The sequence below is a fragment of the Porcisia hertigi genome, chromosome 28 (genome assembly GCF_017918235.1).
Source record: "Porcisia hertigi strain C119 chromosome 28, whole genome shotgun sequence".
NCBI classification, from domain to species: domain Eukaryota; phylum Euglenozoa; class Kinetoplastea; order Trypanosomatida; family Trypanosomatidae; genus Porcisia; species Porcisia hertigi.
This window is the reverse complement of record NC_090587.1, coordinates 1,124,953-1,138,013: the sequence shown is the minus strand read 5'-3', so window position 1 is coordinate 1,138,013 and position 13,061 is coordinate 1,124,953. Positions and strand designations below refer to the sequence as shown.

At 55.7% G+C, this 13,061-nt stretch overlaps 6 protein-coding genes across 6 annotated transcripts; all 6 read right to left on the bottom strand.

Annotated features, from left to right (window-relative positions):
- Window positions 1-1,334: 1,334 nt before the first annotated feature.
- On the bottom strand, window positions 1,335-2,375 carry JKF63_03677 (uncharacterized protein; the record flags this gene model as incomplete). Its single annotated transcript, XM_067899677.1, has 1 exon — window positions 1,335-2,375. One exon carries the CDS (start codon window positions 2,373-2,375, stop codon window positions 1,335-1,337), a length of 1,041 nt encoding a protein of 346 aa, XP_067755916.1.
- Window positions 2,376-3,320: 945 nt separating this feature from the next.
- JKF63_03676 (uncharacterized protein) lies at window positions 3,321-4,913 on the bottom strand (the record flags this gene model as incomplete). The annotated part of the gene is made up of 1 exon (XM_067899676.1): window positions 3,321-4,913. One exon carries the CDS (start codon window positions 4,911-4,913, stop codon window positions 3,321-3,323), a length of 1,593 nt encoding a protein of 530 aa, XP_067755915.1.
- Window positions 4,914-8,008: 3,095 nt separating this feature from the next.
- Window positions 8,009-8,866, bottom strand: JKF63_03675 (uncharacterized protein; the record flags this gene model as incomplete). The annotated part of the gene is made up of 1 exon (XM_067899675.1): window positions 8,009-8,866. The coding sequence occupies one exon, from the start codon at window positions 8,864-8,866 to the stop codon at window positions 8,009-8,011; it is 858 nt and encodes a 285-aa protein (XP_067755914.1).
- A 1,789-nt stretch (window positions 8,867-10,655) lies between these two features.
- JKF63_03674 (uncharacterized protein) lies at window positions 10,656-10,829 on the bottom strand (the record flags this gene model as incomplete). Its single annotated transcript, XM_067899674.1, has 1 exon — window positions 10,656-10,829. One exon carries the CDS (start codon window positions 10,827-10,829, stop codon window positions 10,656-10,658), a length of 174 nt encoding a protein of 57 aa, XP_067755913.1.
- A 346-nt stretch (window positions 10,830-11,175) lies between these two features.
- JKF63_03673 (uncharacterized protein) lies at window positions 11,176-11,625 on the bottom strand (the record flags this gene model as incomplete). Its single annotated transcript, XM_067899673.1, has 1 exon — window positions 11,176-11,625. The coding sequence occupies one exon, from the start codon at window positions 11,623-11,625 to the stop codon at window positions 11,176-11,178; it is 450 nt and encodes a 149-aa protein (XP_067755912.1).
- Window positions 11,626-12,293: 668 nt separating this feature from the next.
- Window positions 12,294-12,848, bottom strand: JKF63_03672 (uncharacterized protein; the record flags this gene model as incomplete). Its single annotated transcript, XM_067899672.1, has 1 exon — window positions 12,294-12,848. One exon carries the CDS (start codon window positions 12,846-12,848, stop codon window positions 12,294-12,296), a length of 555 nt encoding a protein of 184 aa, XP_067755911.1.
- Between the last annotated feature and the right edge of the window lie 213 nt (window positions 12,849-13,061).

Sequence of the window (13,061 nt, the reverse complement as noted above, 5' to 3'; positions counted from 1 at the left end):
GCATACGAACATCGCAAAACCTCACTCACCCTTCCCTCTTCCCCTCTCCTCCTTGGAGGGGGTGGGGGGTGGGGGGTGGAGGGGGGGGGCACCAGAAACTCAACATCAAACACAAAAGAAAAAGAGAGGTGAACAGAGAACATACGGCCATGTGGAGGAAGCAAAAAATTGCAATGAAGAGACGAGAGAAAGGGACGGTGGGGATGGCTCCAAGAATGGCAGACGCGTGAAGCTCGACAGCACGCAAACCAACCCAAGGTCGCGCTCTCGGGCGCGTACACACATACACACGCGCGCGGAAACAGACACTGCGGGTGCGAGTGTGCGCGCACACACGTAATCACAACAGGGGCGTGCTCTCACAAGAGAAAAATATCATTCTTCTGGGCTGAAGGGTGCAAGGTGGGGGGGGGGGGGCGATGGAAGAACAGCGCAAAGACAGACAGAAATGGGTCTAACAAGATGACACCCTGCTCACAAGTGGAAGGGGACTGAGAAATGAAGACTGGGGGAGGGGAGGGGAGGGGGGGGGGCAGACACCGAAACATCGACACGCACAATCTCAGTACGGGCGTGATGAGCGACACATATACCCCTCTCCCCCCCCTCTCTCTCTCCCTCTCCCCCTCTCCCTCCCTCCCGTTTTAGAGTCTCTTTTTCCTTCCGCTACGCCATGTTGAAGCCGCTCTTCACATTTGGCACAGATGCATGTATACGCGCGTCTGCGCACGGGTCTTGAGGCTTTGACGTTGTGGCTTCCAGCAGTGCAGTAGCGCCCAAGATTACACACACTTTTTTTTTACGACGCCTCCCCTGAAACCCCACTTTCGGAGGGCTGGATGGACACCACACAATGGCGAACAGAATTGTGGCGCTCACAAAACACGCACGCGACTCCCGAAGTTGAAGAAAAAAAAAGGAAGTTAGGGAGGGAGGGGGGGGAGGGGGGAGAGGGGAGCGGAGGGAGGGAGGCAGACAGACATATACGCAGATGAGCACGTATACATGTTCACATGGGGAGGATGAAAAGGAATGCGACGCGAGAGCCTCACGAACGCTGTGCAGGTGAAGGAAATAGGGTGAGGGGCGATTCCATTGAAGAGCATTCTCTTTTCCGGCAAAAGATGGCGCTAACCGTCCTCGTATTTTCCGAGGTTAGACACTAATTATGCAACACACACACACGCGCGCGCGCGTACATATACGCATATATATATATACCACACGTACATATGTGCGCCAGCCAGACCACGAAACCCTCCTCCCTCCCTCCCCCCCTCCTCCCATGACTCTCCTCTTGTCCCTCCTCCCTTTTTTTAACTCACATCCTCGAACTAAAAAGTGTGATCCGGTGAGATCTTCGTCTTGCCCTTCATGCGAGCGGCAAGGCTATTCGTGGCCGCCTGTTTTTGATGATGGGAGTAGTACTCCAGCTTCTGTAGTGTTTTGGAGCCCATAACCTTGCTGAGCACGTCACGCACGCTATTCGCAAAAGTCTTTAGCTTTCCAACCTCTGAGTGTGCCGTCCATAACTGCAGCGTGACAGGCTTGTTTGACCGCACCTTCAGCATGATACCGTTCAGAGTCGTGCTGCACTCATGAAAGCTCTCGCCGACGGCGCCGAGAAGCATCGCCATGAAGACGTCGTCGAGAACCTGCTTGTCACTCAAACCGGAGCGATCGCGATCAAACACCACAATACTGATGGTGCCACCCTTCTTGTTGCGTGGGTGCTCCCACTCCGGTCGGATGTCCTTTCGGAACCATGAGTACGTGTACACAGTCGGCAGCGCCGATGGCGCCGGCAGGTATCGCCATAGCCGCCAGAAGCTCTCCACGTCGCCAACGTTTGCGACAAAGGTGGGCTCGAAGAACGTTGTGGTGCTGGGGGAGCTATTAGATGCAGAGTTGCTGCTATTTTGATTGTCATCGGCATAGAGGTCCCACGAGGCGTGAAGCGGAATCGCACTTGAGGTCGCTTTGGCAGCCGTGTTGTGACAGCCGAACAGCTTCGGCAGCTTGCTCTCAGACCAATCTACTGGTTGTGCCTCTGGCAGCCAGTCCAGCTGAGAGTCCTCGCTCTTATCAGCTTCGTTTTCTGCATCCGCAGCAGCAGTGGTCTCGGGCAACGAGCTCACCACTAGATCAATCGGCGGATGCACAGTCGTCTCGGCACCTTCGGTGGACGCCAAAGGGTCAACGTGCGCCGACGCCTCCGACTTTTGTAGTGGGCCGCCTGGCACGAACGGCTCGGCTGTTGCGCTCAGTTTGGTCGCCAGCTGCGACGGCGGGAGAACTGCAGCGGCTCGGGGCGAGTTTGACGTCCCCTTCGCCATTCGTTGCTGCGGTACGAATGCTGCGGCAGACGGGTTCATTGTACTATTCTCACTAAATATGCGGAAAGAAAGACAAGAAAAAAAAAGGGCGGGGAGGGGGGGCGGGGGGGGCGGGGCTTCGCAGGTGTGACAGAAAAGTGTGTTAGAGAATACGCGGATGGTGTGGTGGCGCACTATGGCAAGATGCAGGATGGGGGATGTGGTGAAGAAAAAGGTAGAGATACGAGCAATGTCCTCCTGTGTACGGTTTTCTGATTTTCTTTTGCTCCCGCTCTATCTGGGTAGTTCACTGTACCATCGTTGGCATACATATTTGTGCGTATGTGCAGCAGAGAGAGTGAGGGGAGGACGGAGGAGAAGTGTGGTGATACAGTTTTCTGGACATCGGTAGGGGGGGAGGGGAGGGGAGAGGGCTGTGAGGCAATCATGCATACCTGATCCCGGCAAGGGAGTCTATTCCCTTGGCTCTGCTACCGCTGAGACCAAATAGCTCACGGAAAGAGAGAGAGACAGTAGCACTCATCTGTACGCGTACTGCGATGGCGCACGTGCACTAGAGTCAAGTTTGCATCTAAACACAAGTCCTCTCATTTCCCTTTCTGATCTCTTTTCAATCCGCTGAGAGGGCCACTCGGGCTTATATTATCTCTTGCAACAAGGGAGTAGCGACGCACATCTCCTGTTCCCTCCCCCGCCCAATACAATGGCGCACCTAGGTGAGTGTGAATGAACGAGTGTATGTGTGTGCGTGTGTGTGTGTGTGTTAGTGCGGGGTTTGGTCCCCTGTTAGAGGGTAGGTTAAACGCTTTAACTGAAAGTCAGAGAGAATGCGTGCCTTGTAGGAAGGCACAGCCGTGAACACGCATCCGATACACATACCACGCGCACACAACTCTAAAGTGTATTCCTGGGAGCAGCACAAAAAAAAAATTTTCATTCGGTGAACGATGAATAAACGCGAGGGCAAAAGAAAGAAGGTGTCACTCACAAATCCATTACGACGCCGTCAACCACGATCGGCAAGTCACGAGGGCGGTAGACACTTTTGTAGATGCGCTGGAACCGTCGTAGGTCTCGATCCATGCGTTGAACGAACTCGGTAGGGCTGATCACCTCCTTGGTTAACTGTTCGAGCAGCGGCTTGGCAGTGGCCACGAAGCGGCCTGCTTCGACACTCATCTGAGGGTCCAAGTCGTCAGCCTCGCAGCAGCGTACGAGCTGCTCCACAACAGCAACAATAATCGCCTCGTCGAGTTCCTCCTCCTCCTCCTCATCATCATCATCATCCCCTTCGTCGAAGTTATCGAAGTCACCTCCATCCTCTTCCCCCGCCAAAACTGGCAAGTCCTCGTCTGCGCCGCCCCCCCTTTCTTCGTCAGCGATATCTGCAACTACCGAGCTGGCTGGCTGGAGGCTCATTGCAGTGGGCTGCACATCAGAATGGCCTGCGTCATGATCGTCGCCATTGGCCTCCTCAGCTGCTGCTACGGCGGTGGCGGCGGGTAGCGCCCCACAACCGCAGCTCTCCACGCCCTCCTCCATTGCATCCCCCTCATCCCTCTCCTCCTCTGTGAAACCCTCCAGCAAGTCGCCCTCGTCCAAAGTCAGTTCGTATCCGCCTCGTGTTCGCAAAGCGCGCACTGTACTACCGTCATCAGCATACACTGGATAAACGTCAGTCTCCTCCTCCTCTTCCTCGATGATGGTGGTGTCACCGTCATCCTCGGAAAGACTCCCGTCACCATGCAGTCCTCCCTGGGAGGGGACCTCATGCAGCTCCAAGGAAGGAGAGGGAACGTGTGGGGATGACTCGACTACCGTTGCACAGCTTGCCGCCTCCGACTCGGCGGCGGCGGCGGCGGCAGCAGCAGCAGTGTTCCTGAGTGAAAGCTGAGTCGTGGTACCGTCCAATGCCGACAGTTCACGAAAGCGCTTGCGTCGGGACTGAAGCACAAAATTGGCAGCTGGCAGTCCCCGACGCAGAAAAAGAGGCATCTCGTCTGCGGTCGACACGAAGTGCACGTCGCCGTCGCCAAGGCCAGTGGACACAGTCGGCCCTACGGCGCCCTCCCACAGCCTCGGGGCTGTTACCTCCCTTACTCGCATCCCTTCAACAGAGGCGGAGGGGGCAGAGACACGGCTGACCAACCCGCTCACCACATCCTCCTCGAAGGAGAAGCCGCTAGCGTCTCCGCTATTGCTGAGGGGAGGGGTCTGCGCATGGGACATCCCCCCTGCCGCTATCGGCGCCGCCTCGGCCCGCAACTCCGCCAGCTCGTCTGCCGAGACATCAATGGCTAGGTCGTCACACGATACCTCTGCCACACCGCTCTCCAGTCGCTTGTCCACGTAAACTTTGCAACCGTCATCACTGCCCCCTTCATCCTCGTCACTGTACACGAACACCATCTTTGTGCGCCGTGGCGCAGAGGCAACGAGAGGGTGCGTAGAGGCAGACAAGCCGGATGCATCAACTACTGCCGAAGATGTTGATAAAGAGGAAGACTGGGCGTGATGGTGGCCACCCTCCACTGCTGCATGGCCAACACTCGCAATCAGCTCCTGGACAGGATCCATTTGAATGCGTATATGTCTTGGGGTTGGTGTGTTGTGTTTTGCGGAGAGGGGGGAGGGGAGGGAGGGAGGGGAGGGGTCAGTGTGGTTAGGGAGTGCAGTGAGATGGGGTTTCTGTTCTGGAGTGAGCGTCAAACACGACTGCGGTAAAAAAAAAGGCGGGGAGGGGCAAATATGGAAAAGTGAGAGTGTGTGAAAAGGGGGGAAAAAAAGAGAGAGAAAGACTCCAGATGCGCACACATATGCATTCAAAAGTAGAAGCGAGACTGAGAGCCAACAAAAAAGGACCAGAAAAGCGGCGACAGGGGTGAGAAAGACGGTATTAGAGATGAGTGAGTCTTTTAGGAGGGCACTTCTAACGCTCAGCGCGGGCGCGATTAGAGTGTCAGAAGAAGGCAACGACACTGCTCGCTCGTATCGCCCCACAGCAGCGCACTGCGTGTTTAACCAATTGTGCTTATGTTGTATTTGTAGATGATGTGCACAAGCATTCGAAGCCGTGCTTCGTTTTTTTTCCTTTTTCCTGCTTGTAGGTTCCCTCTTCGTACAATCAATGTTTTGCCAAACGACAGCCTCCATGCAGTGCGGTTACACGCACTCGCCAGAACCCCGCTTCCTCCCCTCCTCTTTCGAGAGGAAGAGAGCAGGGGTTCTCCTGTCACAGAGCCACCACCATGCCAGTGTTTCCCGCACAGAGGAGACAACCGCTGTCGTTGTTTTTTTACTTTTTGCCCTTGTGTGTTTGTTGTTTCGTTTATATAACTCAAACCGAAAAAGACGGAACAAAAAAAAAACGGGTGAAATCTCAGTTATAAAAGAACGACAGAAAAAACGGACTAAAAATTTGGGGGGAGGGGGGGGAGGAGCGAGGCGAGGCGACAGAAAAAAAAAACCTGCGTCGCAGCGGAGACGTGATGGTCGATGGATCTGGAGAGTGGGGTGAGGAGAGGAGAGGGAAAGAGAGGTGGAGAAGGAGAAAAGACATATGCGTCATCACACCCCTTTCCCCGTTTCTCTCAGGGGCTCCTCCTCCCCCCCCCCACAAGGCACACATACACACACACGAGCTCGATCACTCATGGCCACTATGAACTCCCCCGCTTCTTTAGTATAAAAGCTACGCGTATGTGTATCCCCCTTAGCCTCCCACGTTTTTTTTTGTTGTTGCACTAAGCTGGGAAGGCGCAAGAAGCCAACGCGTAACATATTTCACATATGGAAATCAAAAAAAAAAAAAAGAAACCATGAGAAGTGCCGTAAAGGAAGGATAAAAAGGGGGGTGGGTGGGAAGGAGGTATAACAGACATGAATGCAGCAGCGGTTGTATTGTACAGACAAGCGTATCTGTCTCGCTCACACACACGCACACATGCTGCATTTTCACACACACACACACACACACACATCTGCGTACCATTTAGCTTAACACCTAGACGGAGTTATCGCGGTGGTCCGTTGCTTGTGTGTTAGGGGAAGCGGGCAACGCACTTCTCTGCAGCACGAGCCCGGCGGTGCTTCATAAACAACTCCACGACTGTACCGATCTCCATCAGCACCACGAACAGCAACAGGCAGGCGAAGAGAAGAGAAGTAATAGTAGAAATGACAACGCCACCAGAGATAATGGCACCGTAGTCGACTGCATCTTTCACTTTCTCATTCAAGCTTTTTTCTGTGGCCGCCACTGCTTTAGATGGCCCCTCGGTGGTGACGCTCTCTTGGGCGTTTTGCTGCGCCAAGAAAATTGGGGTGGCGCCTTGCACAGGCATCACCAGCTGATTGCGCTGGCGCCTTGACAACGACGCGGATGCCTCGTTGAGGCCCTCCGACGGGTGTGATGCCTCTCCATTTGCGAGAGGACTGTGCCGCACCTGCGTGGAGATTAACGCCGGCAATGTATGCGCCTGTCCGGTGGACACCGCTGCAGCACCATCGACATCAGACACGACAGCAGGAACCCCTTCTGTGTCTTTGTGGGCTTGTTCCGCCCCCAACGCCCCTGCTGACTCCATTTGCGGAGACTCAGTTGGTGTGTGCGCCAGAGACGCTTCCACTGACGCAAGCACGGGCGAACCCTTCAGGAGTGGACCATCTTCCGCTCTCGTGAGCCCAGTGGAAGGGAGGGAGGACATCGCTGAGGTGCAACACAGCGCAACCACCAGAACCATCACCAACACCACGGCTGACGAAGCCCTTCTCACAAAATTGCTGTGACGGGACATTGCAAACACAGGTGCTGCTTCCTCCTCTGACTTTGAGGGAGCCGAAAGCTCGATATGCCCTTCGTGGGAAGAGGGAGAGGAGAGGAGAATAAAGGTGGGGCGAGGGCGAGGGGGAGGGGGTACCGTAGGCGGGGACAGGAGATGAATGAGTGCGTGGGAAGAGGGCAGCTACGTACACGCGCGCACACGTCGACTAAAAACAAAAAAAAATGCGAAGCGCGCTTCTCACGGGAAATACCTCGAAAAGGCGGGAAAAAAGAAAACAAAAAGAAAAACGGGGACCGTTAAAAGATGAACATATATTTGAAAATGAGAAATAGTGAACGAGAGTGAGCGGGATGCGAGCCGTGACAGACCGACCGAGAGGCACGGACACAAGAACGACGGAGATGCTTATCGCTGTGTGTTACTGGGTGGAAAAAAGAAGGGAGTGGGGGGCCGCACATAGAACGGGGGCAGAAGGGGGGGGGGGGGGGGAAATAGAGAGAGAAGCGGAGTTGTTATATGATGGGGCGAGATAGCCTGTGGGGACCCAGAGGAGAAGTTGGGGTGCATGAACGAAAGCGGGAGTGTCGTCCTCTTGAAGGAAGAGACGAACGACCTCACCACGGCTCGGTGGATATCGCTTCAGCCTCCTAGCTCACAGCGTCCTCCCTTGCTTTGGGGGGGGGAGAGGGGGTACGAGCTCCTGTTCCCGACAGCCGGCGTAGAGATGAAGCAGTGTCCATCGAGGCAGGGAAAAGAAGGCGTGGAGAAGGGCACCTCTCCTATGGAGGATTTCCACGTCGCTTCTTTTTCCATAAATATGGTTGGCTTGTTTTGTGTGTTTCGTTCCGCCTCCGTGCCCTTTTTTTTTTTTTGAGTGGGCACGTCTTCTCACTCGAATGTAATAGTCGGCTCCGCGACAGAGGCACGTCGATGGCCACCCTGTCCACTATCGCCTCCAACCAAAGCGGCATGGATGCGCTCGGCAAGCTCATAATACGGCTTCGCCGATTCCAATGTTGCGTCTCCGCGTAGTGCGGGTGGCACGCCCTCGTCAGTGTCCTGCATGATGCGACTTATGAAGGGTACTTCTCCAAGAAACGGCACACCCAACTCCTCTGCTGCGCGTGCCACGCCGCCGTGGCCGAAGAGGTCATGCCGCTTGTCACAGCCGCTGCACTTGAAGTAGCTCATGTTCTCCACGAGCCCCAGCACTGGCGTGTTCACGGCCGCGAACATGTCGATTCCTCTCCGCACATCGATGAGCGCCACCTTCTGCGGGGTTGATACAATCACGGCGCCAGAGAGCATCACCTCCTGCGTAATCGTGAGATGCACATCGTTGGTTCCGGGCGGCATGTCGATCAGGAGGTAGTCTAGCTCGTCCCAATCTGTTTGGAAAAGCAACGCACGGATGTACTTGTTCATCATGGGCCCGCGTACGGCGATGGCCTCATCGTATGGGACAATGAGACCCATGCTCATCACCTTCACACCGAAGTTCATGGGCGGGCCGAAACGGTCACTGCCAGCGACGCGGTACGTCTCCACTTGGGAGCTCTCCACCCCCATCATTGTAGGGATAGACGGACCCGTTATGTCTGCGTCAACGAGGCCGACGCGATACCCCATATTCTTGAGCGAAAGAGCGACATTGACGGAGGTGGTGGACTTGCCAACACCGCCCTTGGCGCTACAGATGGTGATCACACGCTTGATACCCGGAACCGACACACGGGAAAAATGCATAGTGGACTCTCCCTGAGGACACGCATACAGACACCTGTCAAATAAAGTAACAAAAGAGGAACGGGGGAGGGGAGAGGGAGGACTTGGCGGCTCTGGGGGTCAAGAGGGCTCGCCGCTACATGGAGGAGGAAGAGGGGGGGTGGGGGGCGGCGACGTGGCGATCAACTATGAAACGGAGTGACAGAAAATAAAGATGGCTGCCCACGAGAAGTTGTGCATCACTGGTGCGGCCCCTTGTGGTGGTGGTGGCGGTGGTGCTGCTGCTGCCGCTCTTGTTGAATAATGCGCAAAAATAGGAAAGCTGTGCACGAAATGATGGGGAGGGAGGGAGCCACAGCGGAAGCGATAAGTCTGTGTGTGTGTGTGTGTGTGTGTGTGTGTGTGTGTGTGTGTTGCAAGTGTCTGTGATGTCCACTTCATGAAATGAAAAGGGAAAGCGGAGAAAAGTGTGAAGCAGCAGTCACATTTTGAAGGTGAAGAATTCACAGTTTTTTTTTCGGGGGCGAGGGAGAAAGTGAGGGCTTGGTGGCCACCCCCCTGGCAGCCACAAGCACCAGCAGACACAGAGGTATCAATCTCAAGTGTACAGGGGTGGGAGCAGGAAGAGGGGAAGTGACGAGAGGGGCAGTCGAGCGAAGTGGAGTGTCATCGGTATAACCCGGAAGGGGGGGTAGTAATGACAAGCGCGGAGAGCGCACACAAGTTGCCTTGCAGAGAGCACCCCTTCCTTCACACGGACAGCGATGAAGCTCGCTTGTGGTCAGCGAGGCGGTGCTCCGCCAGTGTTGCAACAAAGATAAATGCGGCAAGGACGAGTGACTGTGGAACAAACACCACACTCACCGCCACCGTGACTTCTTTGTCGCTACACCGGATGGCACGTATGGATACGTGTGAGGGAGGGGCATACATGATTTTTTGGGGGGGTGCTCTCTCCTTTGAGCTACCCACCCCCGTCCCTCGTCTCCCAACCAACGCCTAATGAGCTCGCGCTGCCATGAGTGGCTCTTCTGCCTCGCATAAATTTTTCAAGAGATGCCGCCGCCCGATGACACATTTCGCCCCCTGACCCCTCCCCTCCCCCTCCCCGACTCCGCCCATCACTTTCTAGGAGGAGCCCCCACCGCCACCACCACTGAAGCAGCCCAGCCCAGCCCCTCTGGGAACAAATAGCCCCAGTCCACCACCCCTCTTCCCCTAACCTCAGCACTCGTCCCCCTCCCTTCGGGATATCGCCCGATCCTTGATACCCAACGAGTCGAATAAAGATGGAGGTAGGGAAGGGAGAAAGCAGAGACGCATCATAACACAACAGAGACAATACAAACAGACACACACACACGTGTTGTCGTGGAAGCGGAAGGGGAGGGAGGGGGGGGGCCAAGAGAGGGGTGAGACGAGCGCGCAACGCCACTGAAGGAAGAAGCAACTAAAAAGGAGGCAAAGAAAAACCGAGGACTGAACTACACACGTACAAAGGTAAGCGAACACATACAGGCAGGTGTGCGTACATTACACACACAGAGACAGAAGGAACAGGTGACAAGGTGCGACACTAAGGAGAGAAGAAGTGAGGAGGTCCACTCAAAATATCGGGAAAGAAAAGGTCAGAAGAGGTGAGCAGTGGGGAATTGGGTGAGCGGGTTGAGAGGCGCTGGGTCCCATGGTGTGTTCACCCGCTCACCCACTCCTCGGATTTACCACTTAATCGGCTCCCCCCCCCCACTCAGTCCCCCCTCGCCGCCTCTCTTGTGTATCTGATCTCCATCGATCACCGCGCCCAGGCACCTTAGCGCAGCTTGGTGAAGCCAATGTGCTCGGCGTTCTCACGGAAGCACTGACGGCACACGTTCAGCTCGTACTTGCGGATCAGAGCCTTCTGGTTGGAGCAGATGACGCAGCAGCGGGCACCCTTGCCCATGCCGATCTTCTGACGGGAACGCCACTGGTCGAGATGGCCCATGCTTGACGTGTCGTGTGGGGTTCTGTGATGTAGAAATGCGGGAGGGGTCAAACGAGGCAATGTACAGTCCCATCATGCACAAACAAGAGAAAGCATAGGCAGGAGACGTAAGGGAGAAAAGTGGGGACGACAGTAAATGCAGTGGGCAGTGCGAAAGCCACAAACGAGGGGGAGAAGACAGAAACGGGGGGGAGGGGGGGGGGGGCAGAAGTTTGCGTTGAAGTGCAGCGCAGCGTTTCGGCGACGAGAGGAGCGTCGGAAACCGTGCCAGAACGAAATGAGAAAAAAAATCCTCAAGTTCGGGGAATTTTTTTTTGTTGTGAGTGTGTTGTGTGCTCGTGTCTGTTTAGACATCATCTGACAACACGCCGTAATACAGTGTGACTCGAGTGTGCGCCGCACATATCGTGTTCGTACAATGGGCAGAATAAGAATACAGACAAACAGACGGGGAGCTCTTCGGCAACCAGGTTCTGACCACACACACACACACACCTCCTCCTCCCCCACTCCCCTCACCAACGGCCCGCCGTGTTACGTGCAGCCCGACGGTGTAGTCGTGCACGTAAGAAAAGGCTTCATTGAGGCCGATCAACACCTGTGAGGAGAGAAGTGCGTGCCCTTGCGTTCGTCCAAGCTGCGTCGCGGTGGCCCAGTGTGAACACATGTGAATGTCCTGCCAGGCCACGTGATGGGTCGCCCCGACGCATGAAGCACCGTATGCGTCTTCTGTTATTGCCGAGGCCGCAAGAAAGTACGATCGGCTCGGCAGCGCGCCGTTTTGGTACACCCGCATTGCACCCCGCGTGACATCGGCGGCTGTTATCACCGCTACTCTCGATGCGGTGTTGCTTGTGTACTGCCTATGGTGGATCACCACTACCTCAAGCCGTCCAAGCTGCGCGCCAGCATGGCGAAGACCGGGGTGGCTGTGCGATGGGCCTCTGGTAGTCTCGTGGAGGAGCTGGTGGGCCTCGGGGTTATCATGGCCTGCCTGACAGCAGCCCTTCCAGAGTTTGCGTCCAGGGGGATGTGCACAACATCGACCGAGCACCGCTGGCAACACGCGAAATCAACACGAGAGGGCTGAAATGAGCTGGGAATGAGGAAGTCCACGAGTCCATCTCGGCTGTAGTCACAGAGGTGCCGAGGGGTAACTCGGCATGTGCAAGTTTACTCTCCACGACTGGCTGGTTACCTTCGATCCAATCAGCCACTCCACACCACTCCTCTGTCAGGACAAACAACTCACCTTGGTCGAGCTCGTACGTGAGGTGTCGTCCGTCACTAGACGCAGACGAGCTGCACAATGGTGGACCTCCAACAGAGGCGGCACGAATTGGGTAGAGGATCCGGATGGCATGATAGGGCGTGCACGTCTCCGCGACGTCTGCCGTGTCTGATGCAGCGCAGGATGATGTACCGTTGGCGAGCTGAACGGAGAGTAACAGCTCCGGTAAGCCGTCACCATTCACGTCGGCGAGTGAAAAGGCTTCGCCGTAGCGCTCTCGAGTAGCTCTCGAGTAGCTGGAGCATTAGCAGAAATGATGCAGAAATAAATGCAGAAATAAATGCAGAAACATTGTCTGTTGCAGCTGAGACCCCTCTTCCATTCGAGCTGAGCACATAGACCCCATGCAACCGCGCCTGCGAATCGCGCACTGCGTAAAGCAGCTCCGCGGCGCAGTCCTCATTCACATCTACCAAGACAAAAGAGAAGGGCAACACAGCTCGTTGGGATGCGTTGCTGCTCTGATCCACAAGAACATGCGCCACGTAACGTGGTGGGGCCACTCCTGCGCTGACTGTGTGGTCGTCTTCACAATGCGAGAAAGCAGGACAAGCAGATCGTGTGTATTCACGAAAGTCAACGCTGGCTGCGCCGCGTGCAAGCTCGGCAGGCTGCACAAAACATCCGATACCACAGAGAGTTGGGGTCCCCTGGGCACTTTGAGCCTCACGGAGACACTCTAGACGCTGTCGTGAATGTGGTGGGAGTGACACAGGAGGCAGCCGCATCAACGCTGATGATGGAAATGGACTCGAAGGGCGAGAAGGCCGAGGGGGACGACGATGCGGAGGTGATGCAAGAGTGATTCAAGACCCCAGATGGAACCATTACTAGCCTGCACAACAACGTCGAGCTCACCAATACCGAGAAGATCGGCCCCGAGGGCGCTGACCACCTCGAGCTCGGCATCGCCAACGCTGCCCCCGGCCACTGACTTCAGG